The sequence below is a fragment of the Microcebus murinus genome, chromosome 5, assembly GCF_040939455.1.
Source record: "Microcebus murinus isolate Inina chromosome 5, M.murinus_Inina_mat1.0, whole genome shotgun sequence".
Lineage (NCBI taxonomy): Eukaryota > Metazoa > Chordata > Mammalia > Primates > Cheirogaleidae > Microcebus > Microcebus murinus.
The window spans coordinates 88921229-88937021 of record NC_134108.1 but is presented as its reverse complement, the minus strand read 5'-3'; the positions used below and the strand labels follow the sequence as shown (position 1 = coordinate 88937021).

The 15793-nt window shown below is 36.9% G+C and overlaps 1 protein-coding gene across 1 annotated transcript in view; it reads left to right on the top strand.

Moving 5' to 3' along the window:
- Positions 1-11307, top strand: part of PRIM2 (DNA primase subunit 2) — a 278889-nt gene extending 267582 nt beyond the window's left edge. The window contains exons 13-14 of the mRNA XM_076003253.1: positions 2406-2474; positions 10698-11307. Of these exons, the coding sequence (XP_075859368.1) occupies positions 2406-2474; positions 10698-10922 (294 nt within the window). The 3' untranslated portion in view covers positions 10923-11307. The remainder of the gene's footprint in view (positions 1-2405; positions 2475-10697) is intronic.
- The last annotated feature ends 4486 nt before the right edge of the window (positions 11308-15793 follow it).

Here is a 15793-nt window from a genome sequence, read left to right as displayed (position 1 = left end):
GAAGAATGGGCTCCACATGTACTTGCCATCAAATTGGTACTAACACTATGGTGCTCAAATGGTGGTGGTGTTCACCAGAGATTTTGGGATTGGTGGGGTAGACCCACATCTTAGGGATGTGGTGAGCATTGTGGAGGTGAAGGGCATACCTCTAGCTAGGGAGAGGCAAAGATATAACATACAGCCAAAATGTTAAATGATACAACTAATTTGGAAAACAGTTTGACAGCTCCTTAATTAACATATACCTAAGAGTCTTTTAGGCTGTTTTGGTTTATACTGTTTATGTTATTACTGATTTTTAATTGTTTAAATTTCCATCTATTAGTGTAGTTGTCTTGTACTAACTGCAGATCTTTCAGTTTTATTTCATAGTTCCTGAAATCCTAATCTATATATATATTTGATTATGTTCTATTGATGAATTGATGCTTTTATCATTATGAAATATCTTCTTTTAATCCATGGGAAGATTTATTGCTTTGAAGTCTCCATTTGTTGATAGTAAATAACTGCAAAAAAATTCTAAGCAGAAAAAAAAATTCTCTGAAAAAAGATAAAGGAAAAAGTCAATTATTTTTGTTAAGGAAGAGCCCTCCCTGGTAGTGGGGGGGGGTTGTTGTGTGTTTAATCTAAATTTAATTTTTTATAGAACCTAAAATTTCCAGTAAATCTCCTTTTCTCACATTCCTTGACTTGTGTGTCACTTGTTCTTAGTAACTTTTTTACATATTTGATTATCATGCAACTAAATATTTTTATTAATGTTTCTTATAAGTATTTCTTCATAGCATGTTTCCCCAACATATATATTAGTTTGTATGTACCTAATGTTAAATATTTACTTTGCAAGGAAGATATTTAAATGTATTATTTTTGCTTTATATACATAGAACAAGAAATGTATATGCATAGAATAAAATGTTAGATTCATTCTTTTGTTTTTACATAAAAGGAACTTATATACCACATAGTTGAGCTTTTTTATTTCTATGAATTAAAATTCTTTTCAGGTAATTTATGGCATGATTTAAAGCTTAAATTTACATTTGAAGTCTTCTCTAATTCACAGATATTAATATATTGTTGATGTTTGTCAATAATTATTTGCATGTTTATTTCAATACAATTTTAAAAGCTGTGTAAAAGCATCAGAGTGTTAGCATTACTTGGAAAACTTTGACACTTTCTTCATTTTAAAATTTGTCATTCATTTTAAATTGATGTATTTTTCATTTTTGCTCTACTAATTCAAGAAAAGTAGATAGGTCAAATGGATTCTGTGATTGCTTGGCATTTACACAGGTCTTCCATAAGATCTAATAAAAGGTGACATCAAATCAGAAAAGTAATCTATAAGACAATCAGAGAAAAACAATCTTTTAAGCACATTCTTGTCAGTATTGTATGATGCCCATTCTGCAACTGTAATATCTTTGTGTATCTGTCAAAAGATGTAAAGCTGTATTCAATAATGAGGATGGCAGGAGTTTGAGACTTCATGTTCATTTCTTTTTGTGACAGGAAGGTCAGTCTTTTGAAAAGGCATAGAAATTAACATTTCTCAGAATTATGTTTCCCTTTATTTGAGGTTATCTCTTAATTCCAGCATTATACTGTGTTTAGATAAATAGGACAAATATATATTTTATTTATTTGGGGAGGTGGTGAAACTTTACAGATTTCAACTGGCATTGCACTCTGCTGATAAGGATGGGAGTTTTCACCACTCTAAAGAGATTACATGACGTAGAATTGGAAAGCAAATCGTATTTACAAAAGATAGAATGATGTTCCTAATAGGTGTTCAGAATAGACTATTCACTCTTGTATTCTGCTGAGCTTTACTAGAAATAACTTCATTTCAAAAAGGACAAATCTGATTGAAGGTAAAAAGCATTCCCTCTTCACAGATACTCATCCAATGGGTTTACATTGAATTTTCCTGATGGGCACAAGCAGGATTTTATGCTGTATCTATATAAACTAGTAATGTGGAAAATAAAAATCTAAATAGTATACTTGATTGCTTCATGCACCAACCATTAGATTGCTAGATTTATATCTACAATTTTGGAAGAGATGTTGCAATATGATGTTCTGACAATAACTGTCAAAGTCATAATACCAGGATCTATTTTCATCTTGTTGTCGAGGTAAAGTTATTAAAATGCACAGTTGGTAGGTCAGAAAGATCACTTACTATCTCTTGTCCTCTGTAGTTTAATGCTGACCTAAACCGCTACTGTATAATGTCAGAATTATCACAGTGTCTGGGCTGCAGAAGTACAACATGCTACATGATTTATTGCATTTCCTGTCTGGAATGAAGATTACAAAAACGCCAAGCTACAGTGGCTTAGAAGACAATTTCTAATTTCTCTCTTTTTCCTTATTCATTTTAGATTTTGGATTTAGTAAAGGGTACACATTACCAGGTAGCCTGTCAGAAATACTTCGAGATGACACATAATGTAAGTAAATTTTTGTACTTTATAGCCTAATTCTTTGTCTTTTGTTACTCTCTGTCTCATTCAGGGTTTTTAGTTACAGCAATGGAAACCACTGTAGCTATTTTCAGCAGAAAGGGATTTATTACGTGGTATTAACTTATAAAATTTATAGAAGGGCCAGAGAACTAAGCTTGGATGCTGCAGAACCAGGAATATTGGAACTAGAGGAAACTACATCATGAGAAAATCTTACTTTAGGCAGTTGCCACCTACTCCTCTATATGTAGGGATGAGACCAAGGGGTCACTAAACTTTTTCTGTAAAGAACCACATTGTAAAAATTTAGGCTTTGTGGTCCATATGGTCTCTGTCACCTTGCCATTGTAGTGAAAAAGCAGCCACAGAAAATATGTAAATGAATAGGTGTGACTCTAACCCAGTAGGGTTGTTTCTAAAAATAGGTAGGGTCCAGATTTGACCCACGGGCCTTAATGTGCTAATCCCTGGACTAGATCTAGAACATTTGCCACAGCTGCCCAGAAGAACCAAAGGTTTTTGCCACCTTCCATGCAGAAAATCTGATCCTTCAACCTCATGTTGCTGTAATGTGCTTTCCAAGTCTATTTATCTGCATGGCAGAACCTAAATTACCTGTGCACCCCAAACTGTAAGGGAGTCAGGGAATTGGTTTTTATCTTGCCAGCCTCCTTGGTACAAAAAGGCCTGCTGGGTTATCGCAGTGAGTGCTGAATGACCCAGTCTGTCTCATAGTAGGTTCTGAAATGTATGAAGCATGGGTCACAAACTCTGAGGCCTACAGAGATCAGGTAAATAACCCAAAAAAAATAAAGCTGGCTGAGATTAATACCAGAGAGTAAGGTAGAACTATGGTACACCGAAGAGTTTATGCCATTAGAGGCATTCCATTGACAAATTTTAAGGCCCTGTGCAGGCCAACAGAACACATCTGCAGGTCAAATTCAGCCCACTGGCCCTCAGTTTGCAGCCACTGATCCTGAGCATGGATTCCAAGAATGGACTTTGGAGGTCCATGCTCTTCTGGAAACATTTTTGTCTGTGGCATTTATCAGAGATCCATGACCTTTCCCAAAAAGATGTTGCATTTATGGAACTCATCATCAGTTACTGTGCTAAGTTTTACAATTATTTTTGTGTTTCTATGTAGTTGTCACGAAATAATTTTTCTATTCTGGTTATATAATTGCAGAATTTCTTGATAAAATATTTCATAGGAAAAACATTCTATAACATACCAATAATAATTAAAATAATAATATTTGCCAGTATCTATAGAACCCTCAATGTGTGCTAGGAACAGCATTAAATTCTCTGAACACATTAGCTGTTTTAATTCACACTACAGCAAGGTACTGTATATATCCCCATTTATGAATAGAACTTAGGCTGAGCAACCAGTGTAAGGTCATATTGCTAAGAGGGGATAGAACTTGGGTTTGAACTGAGGCTCTCTAACTCATCCGAAAGCTTGTGCTGTTTCGTGGTATTTGGTATTGGATTTGCACTGATGACTGTGGTGGTGATGAGCCTTTTCCTGTTTAGACTCATATAATAATAAACATGGAGGGACTTTAGAGGTCATCTGATCCAACCTTCATCATTTACATTCTAAAACAAAGGTGGCCTAGCGATTCTAAGTATCTTGCCCTACATACCACAGCTGGTCAATGGAACTAGCTGGATCCAGAGCCCTAGTCCGCTGTGGGTCCAGTCCTCTTCTTCTACACCTAATTTTTGAAAGTATTACTCTTATTTTAAAGCATGTTTGTTTACAAAATTTAAAGGACTAAACATCAAGAAAATAGTAAGCAACAACAGAATCTCACTAGTTTTATTACAATTGGAATCACACCAGATAAGCCAGCACCAGTTTTGTGTGACTCACTCCTCAAAGACTACATTCCTTAATCCGCTGGCTCAGCGTGAGAGTTTTTAATTTCATATATGTTCCTAATCATTTGCAGACACTTTTAACTAAGAGGCCTCAGAACTTTCACAAATTAAGGTCTATTATCCAACCTCTTTCCTATTTTAAGATATAAAAATTAGAGTTTGTGACATAATCACTGAAAAGGAGTGGTTTTTTTTTTTACTTCTCAAATCTGCTTTTATAATAGCTACTGATTATTCCCATAAAAGTATTGCTATAATACTATTGCTAATTTTTAAAACTTGCCTTAGATGAATGAAGATGTTGAAAAAACATATATCTCAATCCTGTCACATATAGAAGCAATCTAACTTAAACCACCTATAAATCAATGAAGCAAAAGGCTGTTTGTATTCACTGGCTATCTCATTATAGGGTTTTTAAATGTTAGAAAAGGTAATAAATGAAGGAAGATACTAATATAAAAATAGGTTTCTGCCTTCCTGCCTCTCCCCGCCCCCCAAATAAAACCCTGTTTATTTTCCTGAGGCCTCTGTGATCAAACTCGCTTAAATGAAAGTTTTGAAAATGAACCAGTTAATTGATACCATTTGCAGCAGCACTATGATAGTTCCATATGGCTGTTTTGGTAATACCAGCTGCCTCATTATAAGCTGTCATTGCAAAACCTCTTGATTAAAACCCAAATATCCCATAGGTAAAACAATATTGCTTTCATTCCTTCAAAATCTACATTTGCAGTGGCAGAAATATGAGACCCATGTTTGTGTGAAGGTCATTGTGTGCAAAATGTGCTGATTCCAAGCAAATGTCTGAGAGATATTCATTTAGTATATGTCAAAAGCTGGCCTGCTTAAACCCTGTTTTCCTCACTATTTTTAGGGATCAGTGTTTAAAATAATTTCATACTGTAAGTATATTCTTTACTTTCTCCATGTTCCATGTATAAATAAAAATACTAGCCCTTGGGTAGATTAATGTGACTTTTAATTGAAAATAATGTTTTCAGAAATAAACTTGTTTGGACACAGAGTAATTGTGGATACTTATTTTATAAATAGCTGAGCATAATTTTTCCCCACCATATAAATCTCTACAGAAATCTTGTTAAAACCTATCAAACATTTTCCTGCCATTTTAAACAGGATATATGAAAAACAATTAAGCCTTTTTATAATGACTCAGGGTCATCATTATGGATATCAATTAGAATGCTGGGCTACCAGCCACCATCATCTCACTTGGATCACTGCAGTAGCTTCCTAACTCACTTCCCACCATCTACACATATCCCATTCCAGTTCTTTCTCCTCCACACAGCTGCTGAAGTGACCTTTAAAATAGAGGAATCTGATCATTTCAGGAACCTGCTTTTAAAAAGGCCTTAAATGGCTTCTACTTCTCTCAAGATGAAATCTAAAATTTATCACATAGCCTATTAAGGCCTCCAGTCCAGCCCCCCTTCCTCTGGACTCCAGCTATACTAATCTTGTTTCGGATCCTTTACAGTACTTTGGCTCTTCCAAGCTAATACCGCAGAATGAAAACGCATCACAGAATTTGCCTTTCCCAATACCTGACAAAATGTATGAAACATGGTCAAAATTCATCAACCACAAAGAAAAACATCACCAATTGCAACCAAACAAGAAAGGAGGCAAGGAAAGAAACAGAAGATTCATAGTAGACAAAAATCAGGAAAATACTTAATATTTCCAAATGAAAAGTAAATAGCTGCTGCCTCTTGAGCAGAAATAAACGAAATGGGGGATTTAGACGTAGATACCTCTCTTTCTCTATTCTTTTTCCTAATTTGGTTTTAAAGGTCTATTTTCATTCTGTTTAGTTTATGCTCTTCTCCTTCCCCAAAAAACCCCTAAGTTTATTTTTTCCTTGAGCAAGATAAAAGGAAACTTAATGGCAACTATATATACTTTCTTCAAAAATAACAGTAAAAGAAAGACTCAAAAGACAACCCATTCTAAAAGAAAACACAATTCAGGAAAAAGGAAGCTATTCATAATTTCATCTTGCTATCTAGCAACTTAATAGATCACAATGAGCTTAACAAAATAGGCCTGAAATTGCCTTTCTTAACTAAGAGAGAAAGTTGAGAAACATAACATGACACTGAGCCATGGTACAAACTCTCACGTCAAGGCCCTAGGCACTATTTTCGTTGGCTAATAAAAAATGTTAATTAAAATAAGGATTCATAAAAAATACATATGTTCCTTAAATATTATATTTTAAAGTTAAGACATTTAAATGTCATTCATTTTCTGATCTTTTGAGGTAAGAGCAAGGTCTTTCGTTCGAGTATAGCTTAGTGATTGGAATTCTATTTCATCTTTCTTTTACAAACCATACCCATAATACACCATCAATAGTTTCTGGTGTGGGTTTCTTTAAAGTGGAAAAGGACCTTAATAATATATACAAAGTAGTATGATCCTATTCCCTGTTCTTCTGGGAATTCAACTTTTTTTAAAGTGACTTGCATTTCTTGAGTCATTCTACATTTAATTTAGATTTCATAGAACCAACAGCTCTTTCTTGTAACATTCATATTTCTTTGGTTTTCCCATACCAATGATAGCAACCCTATTATATAGCACTATTATCTCCATTTCATAGAAGAAACTGAGACTAAAACAGATTACCATATTTCGTTTTGTCCACACTAAAGTCTAATAATTCCGAGTTGTTTTCTGTGATAGAGGTATTGGAGGTATTTAAAACTTTAAGAGCTTGAAGCAAGGGGTAGAAAATCCCCAATGTGTTATTATAGCACAAGGTATCACATTCTTTTTGCATGAAATACTGTATTTTTTTATAATCTTTATAGCCAAGTTTAGCTCTAGAAATAATTATAATGAAGATATCATTGTCAGTTTATTTGACTTTGCATAAAACCTCTTAAAACAGCTTTCAGAGCAATCTAGTCGAAAGGCCTGAATTTTAATTTAGACAAAACCAGTTACTAATTCTAGGACTTTGAGTAAACCATGTATTCTCTCTAGGCCTCAGTTTCCTAATCTGCATGGAGGAGGTTCAATTTAACAGATCCCAAGGTTGTCCTAACCTCTAATGTTTCTGTTTGTACACATCCAATAAAGGGCTGATAACAAGAATCTATCTAGAACTTAAAAAAATCAACAAGAAAAAATAAAACAACCCCATCAAGAAATGGGCAAAGGAAATGAACAGAAACTTTTCAAAAGAAGACAGAATAATGGCCAGCAAACATATAAAAAAAATGCTCAACATCTCTAATCATTAGAGAAAAAAACCACAATGAGATATCACCTAACCCCAGTAAGATTGGCCTCTATCAAAAAATCCCCAAACAACAAATGCTGGCATGGATGTGGAGAGACAGGAACACTCTTACACAGTTGGTGGGACTGCAAATCAGTGCAACCTCTGTGGAAAAGAATTGGGAGATACCTCAAAGAGCTAAAAATAGAAATACCATTTGACCCAGCAATAGCACTATTAGACATCTACCCAAAAGAGCAAAAGATATTCTATAATAAGACATCTGCACCCAAATGTTTATGGCGGCACAATTCACTATTGCAAGGATGTGGAAACTACCCAAGTGCCTGTCAACTCATGAGTGGATTATTAAAATTTGGTATATGTATATAATGGAATATCACTCAATTATGAGAAACGACGGTGATCTAGCATCTCGTACATTTTCATGGATAGAACTTGAGCCCATCCTCCAAAATGAGGTATCACAAGAACAGAAGAATAGGCTCCGCGTGTACTCGGCATCAAATTGGCACTGACTGATCAACACTATGGTGCTCACATGGTAGTAACATTCTCCAGGGATTAGGGGGTTGGGGGAAGGTAAACTCACAACTAATGGACGCAGTGAACATTGTAGAGGGGAAAGGCATGCCTCTAACCCTCGCTTGGGTGAGGCAAAGTCATAAAATATAACCAAAGTGTTTGCACCCTCATAATATCCTGAAATAAAAATAAAAAATAATAAAATAAAATGTAAAGCCTTCTGATTGAAATGTCTTAGGAAATAAACTTACTTTTTGTGGAACACTTTGTAAAATGCAAAGTTTATGGTGGATCTCCCAGTTTTTAATGAATTGGATGAAAATCAAATATAATAAAGAAGTTCACAAGTGACTCCATTGTTAATAAAAATTTTAGATGTATCCTAAACATTCAGGAAACATTTTGAAATTAAGCACCCAAGTGAAAAAAAAAGTAAAGCAAAGAAACATTTGTTCTTAGTATGCAGACTGATTTTAAGAGACTTAGATCACTATCTGTTACACACTGAAGTTACTATAAAATTATTGGCCCAACATATATTAACTTACTAAAGAGAATTGGAGAATCCTGGGGTGCCTAAGTATTACCAGAAAAGCCCTTGTTTCTGTTTATTGATGACCCCGTCAGGAGGGTTCATTCTGGACCATAACAACAACAACAACTTTTCCCCCTGCCAATTCATTTTAATCTACGAGAAGATTATGCATAGCTCTAATCACACCACCTCCCTTCTTTTTAAGGATTTTTGCTGACTCCCTGTTGCCTAGAGAATTCAGTCTACGCTACTACCCCTGGTTTTCAAGGCTCTCAGAGGTCTGGTCCTTGCTTGTCTTTCCAACCTCATTCCCTGTTATTCCCTTTTTTGTGCCTTTCGCACCAGGCCATGTGAACTACTTGCTTTCCCAGGACATTTCCTCTTTGCCTTGCTCCTGCAGTCCTGCTGTTCACATTGCCCTTTCCCTCATTGTCCCAGCTTTTCATTGTCTCCATCTTTCCAGACTCTACTTGAATAGCACTTCCCTTACAAAGCTTCCTTGATCTCCCCAGCTGGAATTTTTCTCTACTGTGGAGTCTGATAGGCCTTTATCTGTGACCCGTATCACTTCTCCATTCTTGGCAGAGGTTTTTAAATATATGACTTACTGGGCTGGAAATTTCTTGAGTTAGTCTTAGTCAAATGCATTCTTATATTCTGAAAAAATACTAGCTTCTAACATGGTCTTGTACATAGTAAGTCTTCAATTAACATGTGAAATGTGTGACTGGTATACACTGGCTATTTCTGAGCCCAACTCACCATTTATTAGATACCTACTGTGTGCGACTCACTTCAGTACAAAAAGTGAGATGTAAAAAGATTGGTAAATAGAAGGCAGATGGACAAAAGAAGTGTAATGGCTTCTTAGTTTCCAAAAAATATAAAGCAAAAAAAACCACAACAAAGTAACTAACTTAAGCAAAATGGTATTTTTGTTGTCAGCTCCACATACAGAAGGCAGGGATTTGAAACCACTGAAAGCAAAACCTCAGATGAGGGGAAATTAGTGTAACGCATAATTCGATAATCAAAAGTTTTGTGCTAGTATTTGAGAAAATAGCATAATACTATGGACCTAGGCATGTTTGTATTAAGTCACAGAGAAAATTAAAAGAAAAAAATTTCTATAAAAAATTAAGACCAGGGAAATCTCAAGATTAGAATGAAGAAATTACATTGATCTAGGTTGCTTTTTCAGAGTTTATATTATACTAAATGAGATTACATATGCCAGACTATTATAAGCTCTAAAATATGAGTGGTCTCAGGGACCAGTATCAGAATGTTCAAAAGTGATTTTCAGATCACTTTTTTTAAAAACAACAAATATTTATTGGCCTTTTGCTTGGAACTGAGGATACAATAATGAATCTCACAGACCCCTAACCTGTGCATCATTGACAAAATGTGGCACGCATATGCACACACCCAGGTTTGTTTCCCAAACATATGTTTACTACTTTTTTCCAATATTTTATTTTGAGGTAATCATCGCCCAGAATTGGTAATGGTTTGGATATTGCCAGAGTTGAGGGTGTGGTGTGGATGAGAGGTAGGGTGCTGGGGAGGTATCCATTATGCCCAAGAATGGATGGTGATACCAGTCACACAGAGCAAAGGGCAGGGGAGAGGGGAAAGGGTAAGTTTCATACTGAGTGTGCGCTGCCTTTGAGCCATTGTAGATGTTGAGTAGGCACTGAATATAGAACTCAAGCTAGACAGGAACTGGTACTAAGCGCAGAGGTTTGGGCTGAAAATATAAATGGAGTCATTAATCTCTGGGTATTAGTTGCAACTCCTTCTGAAGGAAACATACAAGTAGTGGATTGAGTATTATGGACTAGAACAGTTAGGATCCATGTTTTAGGTATTAAGTAAGTTTTGAATGAGGGCTAGGACAGACTTTGAAACTCTTGTATTTATAGCTTTGCTGTGTATTAACGCGATATACATTTGCTTCCTCGTACAGGTGGATGATTGTGGCTTTTCTTTGAATCATCCCAATCAGTTCTTTTATGAGAGTCAGCGTATTCTGAGCGGAGGTAAAGACATCAAGAAGGAGGCCGTCCAACCAGAAACCCCTCAACACAAAGCAAATGTCCAGAAAACCAAGGATGCATCATCCGCTCTGGCCTCGTTAAATTCCTCTCTAGACATGGATATGGAGGGACTAGAAGATTACTTCAGCGAATGATTGTTGGGCGGTTTAGGAGCCCCTTTCCTCTCTATCCTTCATTCCTACTTTTACGATTCTGCCTTTTTCTTTTTTACCTTTGTTCAACTTCTCCCTTCACCCCTCCCCAGTCCCTCCTCATGTACACACACTCACTAGGAAACCATGCGTGCAGGTAAAAACACAGAACCACGCTATGTTTTGCTTTGACAAAGGGGAGGAGGAAGAGTTTCTATTAAAATCTGTCATTTGAATGGTGTGATTTAAATCCTGTTTTAGGAGATAAAAACAGCTTTCTGGACTGATTAAAGCCCAAAAATACAGCTAAAACCATTTTTATTTTAACCCTTATCACTTTGTCATTTTGACCCCATCCTTTTGCCCATTTTTGTTAATAAATATCAAAACATCCATGACTGTGTCTGTGTGTAATTGGGAGAATCTTACTGTGTCTTAAGATTGGACATTGCCTCAGTTGTTAAAGTAGCACTTGGGGAGCTTGTTTGGAGGTTCTAGCAGGGGAGCGCAGCTACCCTATACCCTTGACCGAAGACTGGTCCTCCTCTTCTAGTGGAGAAGGTCGTTCTCTTCAACCGAGAGTGAGCATGTAGCTTCGGGAGGAACGCACATGGAGTGGTGAGGGAGGAAGGGGACACCCGCCTAGCCAGCCAGATCAGCCGAATCAACCCTGGCGATCAGTGGGGTGGCAGATGTTGCAGCCAGATCGCCCTCACATCCTTAAAGTGGCACTTTGGAACATCCAACACACTGCTAATCACCACTGAAGATTTTAAATTGTTTCCTTTTCTTGGGTTATTGTTGTTTTTTTAATTGACTTTTTTGTGGGTATTCTACATCAGCAAGGAGAACTTTGGCCCCTTTGAGTAGCAGCAGACTCCACTGAAATGAATTGTGACTTAGGAATTTAAAAAACCAAGGTTTGTACAGCCAGTTATATTTATTACAGAATAGGAGGTTTTAAATATAAAATAATGGCATTTGACCCTGCTTTCTCCTTTGCAAATAAAAAAAAAAAAATAATGGCATTTATCTGCTGTCATGTTTTCATTCACTCTAGGGGCAGGTTCATGAGGAATAGACAATTTCTGAAGCAAGAAGTGCTTGTTTATAAAACCCTCCACTTCCGTGTCTTATTACTTCTGTGGTTGCTGTGAATTACCAAATAGGTTTGGTTACTTTATTAGCTTCAGTAATGAATACTCTGATATTCATAGTACCCTCCTCCTTTCAGTGCCAGCGGCAGAATGTAGTAAATGTGGAGGATTATCGACATACAAGATCGATGCCCTGCCCTCTTTGCCTGCCTTTGGGAAGGAGGGAGAGTGGGAGTGGATGATCCTTGGCACTTTATGCCTCACAGAGCAATGTCACTGTGGATGTCCCTATCTGACTTCCTCCCAGGCTCTCTATTCGCTCACCCAGACTTTGGAGGCTCTTAAGAAACCCATTTTAAATATATAAAAAAACTTAGCCAGGCATGGTGGCACATGTCTGTAGTGTCAGCTACTTGGGAGGCTGAGGCAGGAAGATTGCTTGAGCCCAGGAGTTTGAGATTGCTGTGAGCTAGGCTGACGCCATGGCACTCTAGCCTGAGCAACAGAGTGAGACTCTGTCTCAAACAAAACAAAACAAACCATTTTGAAACATAACTCTTACTGTTTACCTTGGAATATGTGAAAAATATTAGTCTATTTCTGTCCTCTTTTCCTGGTATCAAGGGGTAAAGGGGTACTTTTCCTTTATCCTTTTGAATCAGACATGTAACTAAATTAAAAAGAAGACATTGTTTTCAGAAAACTGGACTATTAGAAGCACCATGTCTTTAATCCTGTGATAAACTACATCAATATGAAAGATTTAAACATGATCAGATCATCAGAACCTAAAAATGTCAACTATATCAGGTTTTTATTTTAGGCTTCTGAGTCAAAGAGTTCCTGGAATATTTAGTAACATACACTTAAATGAAATACTATCTGAACTTTTAGTTGTCTTGGTGAATTATCATCACCTAGTTTGGAAAAGAGTATTATTCCACTACAGATTACCCCTATAAATCTCTCCCTTCTGAAACCATCTGCTGCTCCCTTCATCATTTGTAGTTCTCAACAGGAATCTGATGATTGCCTACCACTTTATCCAGGAACTGCAAAACCACAAGTCTTTTTTTTTTTTTTTTAAATTAAGAACAAATGCTTACACAGAGCTGTTTTAACCACAGAATTAAGTTAGCTTTAGAAAGCCAAGCACAGAAATGCAAGTCTCTGCTGTATTAAAGGGAGGAAAGTATTAGACACACACTCTCTGCTGTAGTTCAGTGAGAAATCTTATGACAAGATGTCTCATGTCTGGCAACATTTTGCAAGGCTGTCTTTTCCTACTGCCTCACGCTCTCCTTTTATGAAGCCTGTGCGCCCACCAGCTAAAAGGACAGAGCCATTAACAGCATGGCAGTTGTGCCTTAGTGGACTATTTATTTTATACGGGCAGCCTCAAGAATTTGTGTCATCCTATACTTGAATGTTTTATAAGTGTCTAGTCAAACTCCAAAATAACACTAGTTTAAATGTGAGTTGTATTACAGGTTCAATTTCTTCATAATAAGGTTTGATCTCCTGTCGTGTATTATACAGAAGAATATATAAACATTTTGTGAAGTGTATAGATTAGAGGATAGGGGATAGAGGTGCATAAAAGAAGATAGAAATTAATGCTTTTTGGGTGCTTTTTGGAGTTGGAAAAAGCAATTTATTTTTCATGCTTCACAGGTCTTGACAATTTTGATTTGTTTTCTTTGAGAGCAGACCTGTTTGAATTGGATGATGTAGGAAGAACCCAAAAGAAAAATCAAAAGCCAAGAGCCTCCTTTCAAAACAGTAGCCAGTGAAAAAGAATATGAATCTTCCAGATCTTTTAACTTTTAGTCTTTTATTACCTCTTCGAGGAAGAGAGGCTGTGTGATTATCAAAGACAAAAAAAGAAACAGCAGAAGAAAGAAACTAGGTTGGATAGTTGTAGCTGGTTGAAGTAATGACATTGTCAGCAGAGATTCTATCATACTTCTTTTATGTTTCTCCATAATGTTTTCCACTCTGCCCATACAGTACAAAACTCTTAATTGCTGTGTGCATAGAAGAACACTAGGAAGGTTTTAAGTAAACTTTTTAGGGCTGCTTATAATATTATAGAGTCATTAAAGTGAATAGTTATAGATTTTGAATGAGCTGGGAATGGAATAAAGCAATGGGAAGGATCTTTAATTCACATAGAATTTTAATAAGCTGAGGGATTTCTTCTCTCTCTAAAAGCATACAGGGTGTTTTGCTTGTTACACTTTGCTGTCTTACTGATACTCAGGATCTTTGCAGGCAAACTTCTGTAATTCTTTACAGAGAAGAAAAGAAAACTTCTGGGATTTCAGCTTGAAAGGCGAAATGAGACAACGCTAAAGTTCTGGTTCGGTTAGAGTCTACTGTTTGCAAATTTAATCAAGGTCTTCCACAGGCATCAGCTTGACATTAAATTTAAGTGCCCATTAAAGTGAGAGTTTGACAGCAGTTCTGAATGTGAAGCTTAGTCTGAGGACATCTTTACAGCTGGAAGGGAAAAAAAAAAAAAGTTGAGAAGCCTCAAACCACTGTGGTAATTAGATCCATTTGTTAGCTTCTCTTCTAATGTTGATGAAAGGAGGGGGAGAAGAAAAGGTTGCCAGGCTGGAATCAGGCAGGCAGTCGGGTCCCTACAGAAATGGGCACACACAGGGCCCTGCGTTGCAGAGAACGCTGGTTAGTATCATCTGACAGATGAGTAAGATGGGGCGATTATTTCAAAAACTTTATTCAGTTTTTCCCCCTTTTAACACAGACGGAAGCCGTGTGTGGAAGTTGTATTTTGAATGGGTGTGCCAGTTTGGTTATAAGGTGTCTTGGAAGATGTACATTATTTGAGAGAGTGGACCTCCAGTGGTACATTGTTGGCCTGAAGAGTTCGTGTTTCTCACAAAGGTATCAAACTTGCATTCAGGTAATCACTTATTTACCCAAAGCGTCTGGCTGCCTTTTCAGTATTGAGTTCCTTCGTGACAGATAGCTATTGCCATAGTCTAAGACCTCTCACCATAACTGGCATGTAGGCAATTAGCTTTGACTCTGTGGAAATCATGTCACCTGTAGGATATTAGCTCCTGACTTCATCTGACTTTCCTGCCAAAAATGACACTGTTTCCTGTTACTGGATTTGCTTTCTATCCTGTAAGCGCTTTTTGTCCATTGCTTCATGACATTTTATTTTTTTCCAAGACTCAGCACTGTAGAATCTTATCAAAGGCTAAAGAATATGTCTGTATGTACCGTGTTTTCCCGAAAATAAGACCTACCCATAAAATAAGCCCTAGCAGGATTTCTAAGCATTTGTGCAATATAAGCCCTACCCTGAAAATAAGACCTAGTGACGGGCGTGGCTACGCGGCATATCTGCACAACCCATGCATTTCGTGGTGGAGTGGTAAAGATGACGAGCAGCCCTTCTCATCTGCCCCATCGTGACAGCTACTATCCCAGAGGTGACCAGAAAGGTGCCGGCAGCCACACCAACAAGGTCGGCTCCCCTTGTCAGGTCCCGGACATCCTGTGCGCGCTGCAAGCTGAGGCTTTGAGGGGAAAATAACACATCCCCTGAAAATAAGCCCTAAGGTGTCTTCTTGAGGAAAATTAGATATAAGACCCTGTCTTATTTTTGGGGAAACACAGTAAATCTACAGTTATTTCCCTTGAGCCTTCAACTATAGTACTGTTTTTGAACATGGATGAAAACGTAATGAAACAACATTGTTAATAAAGGTATGGTGGATTTTTCAATTTCGACTTGGCATT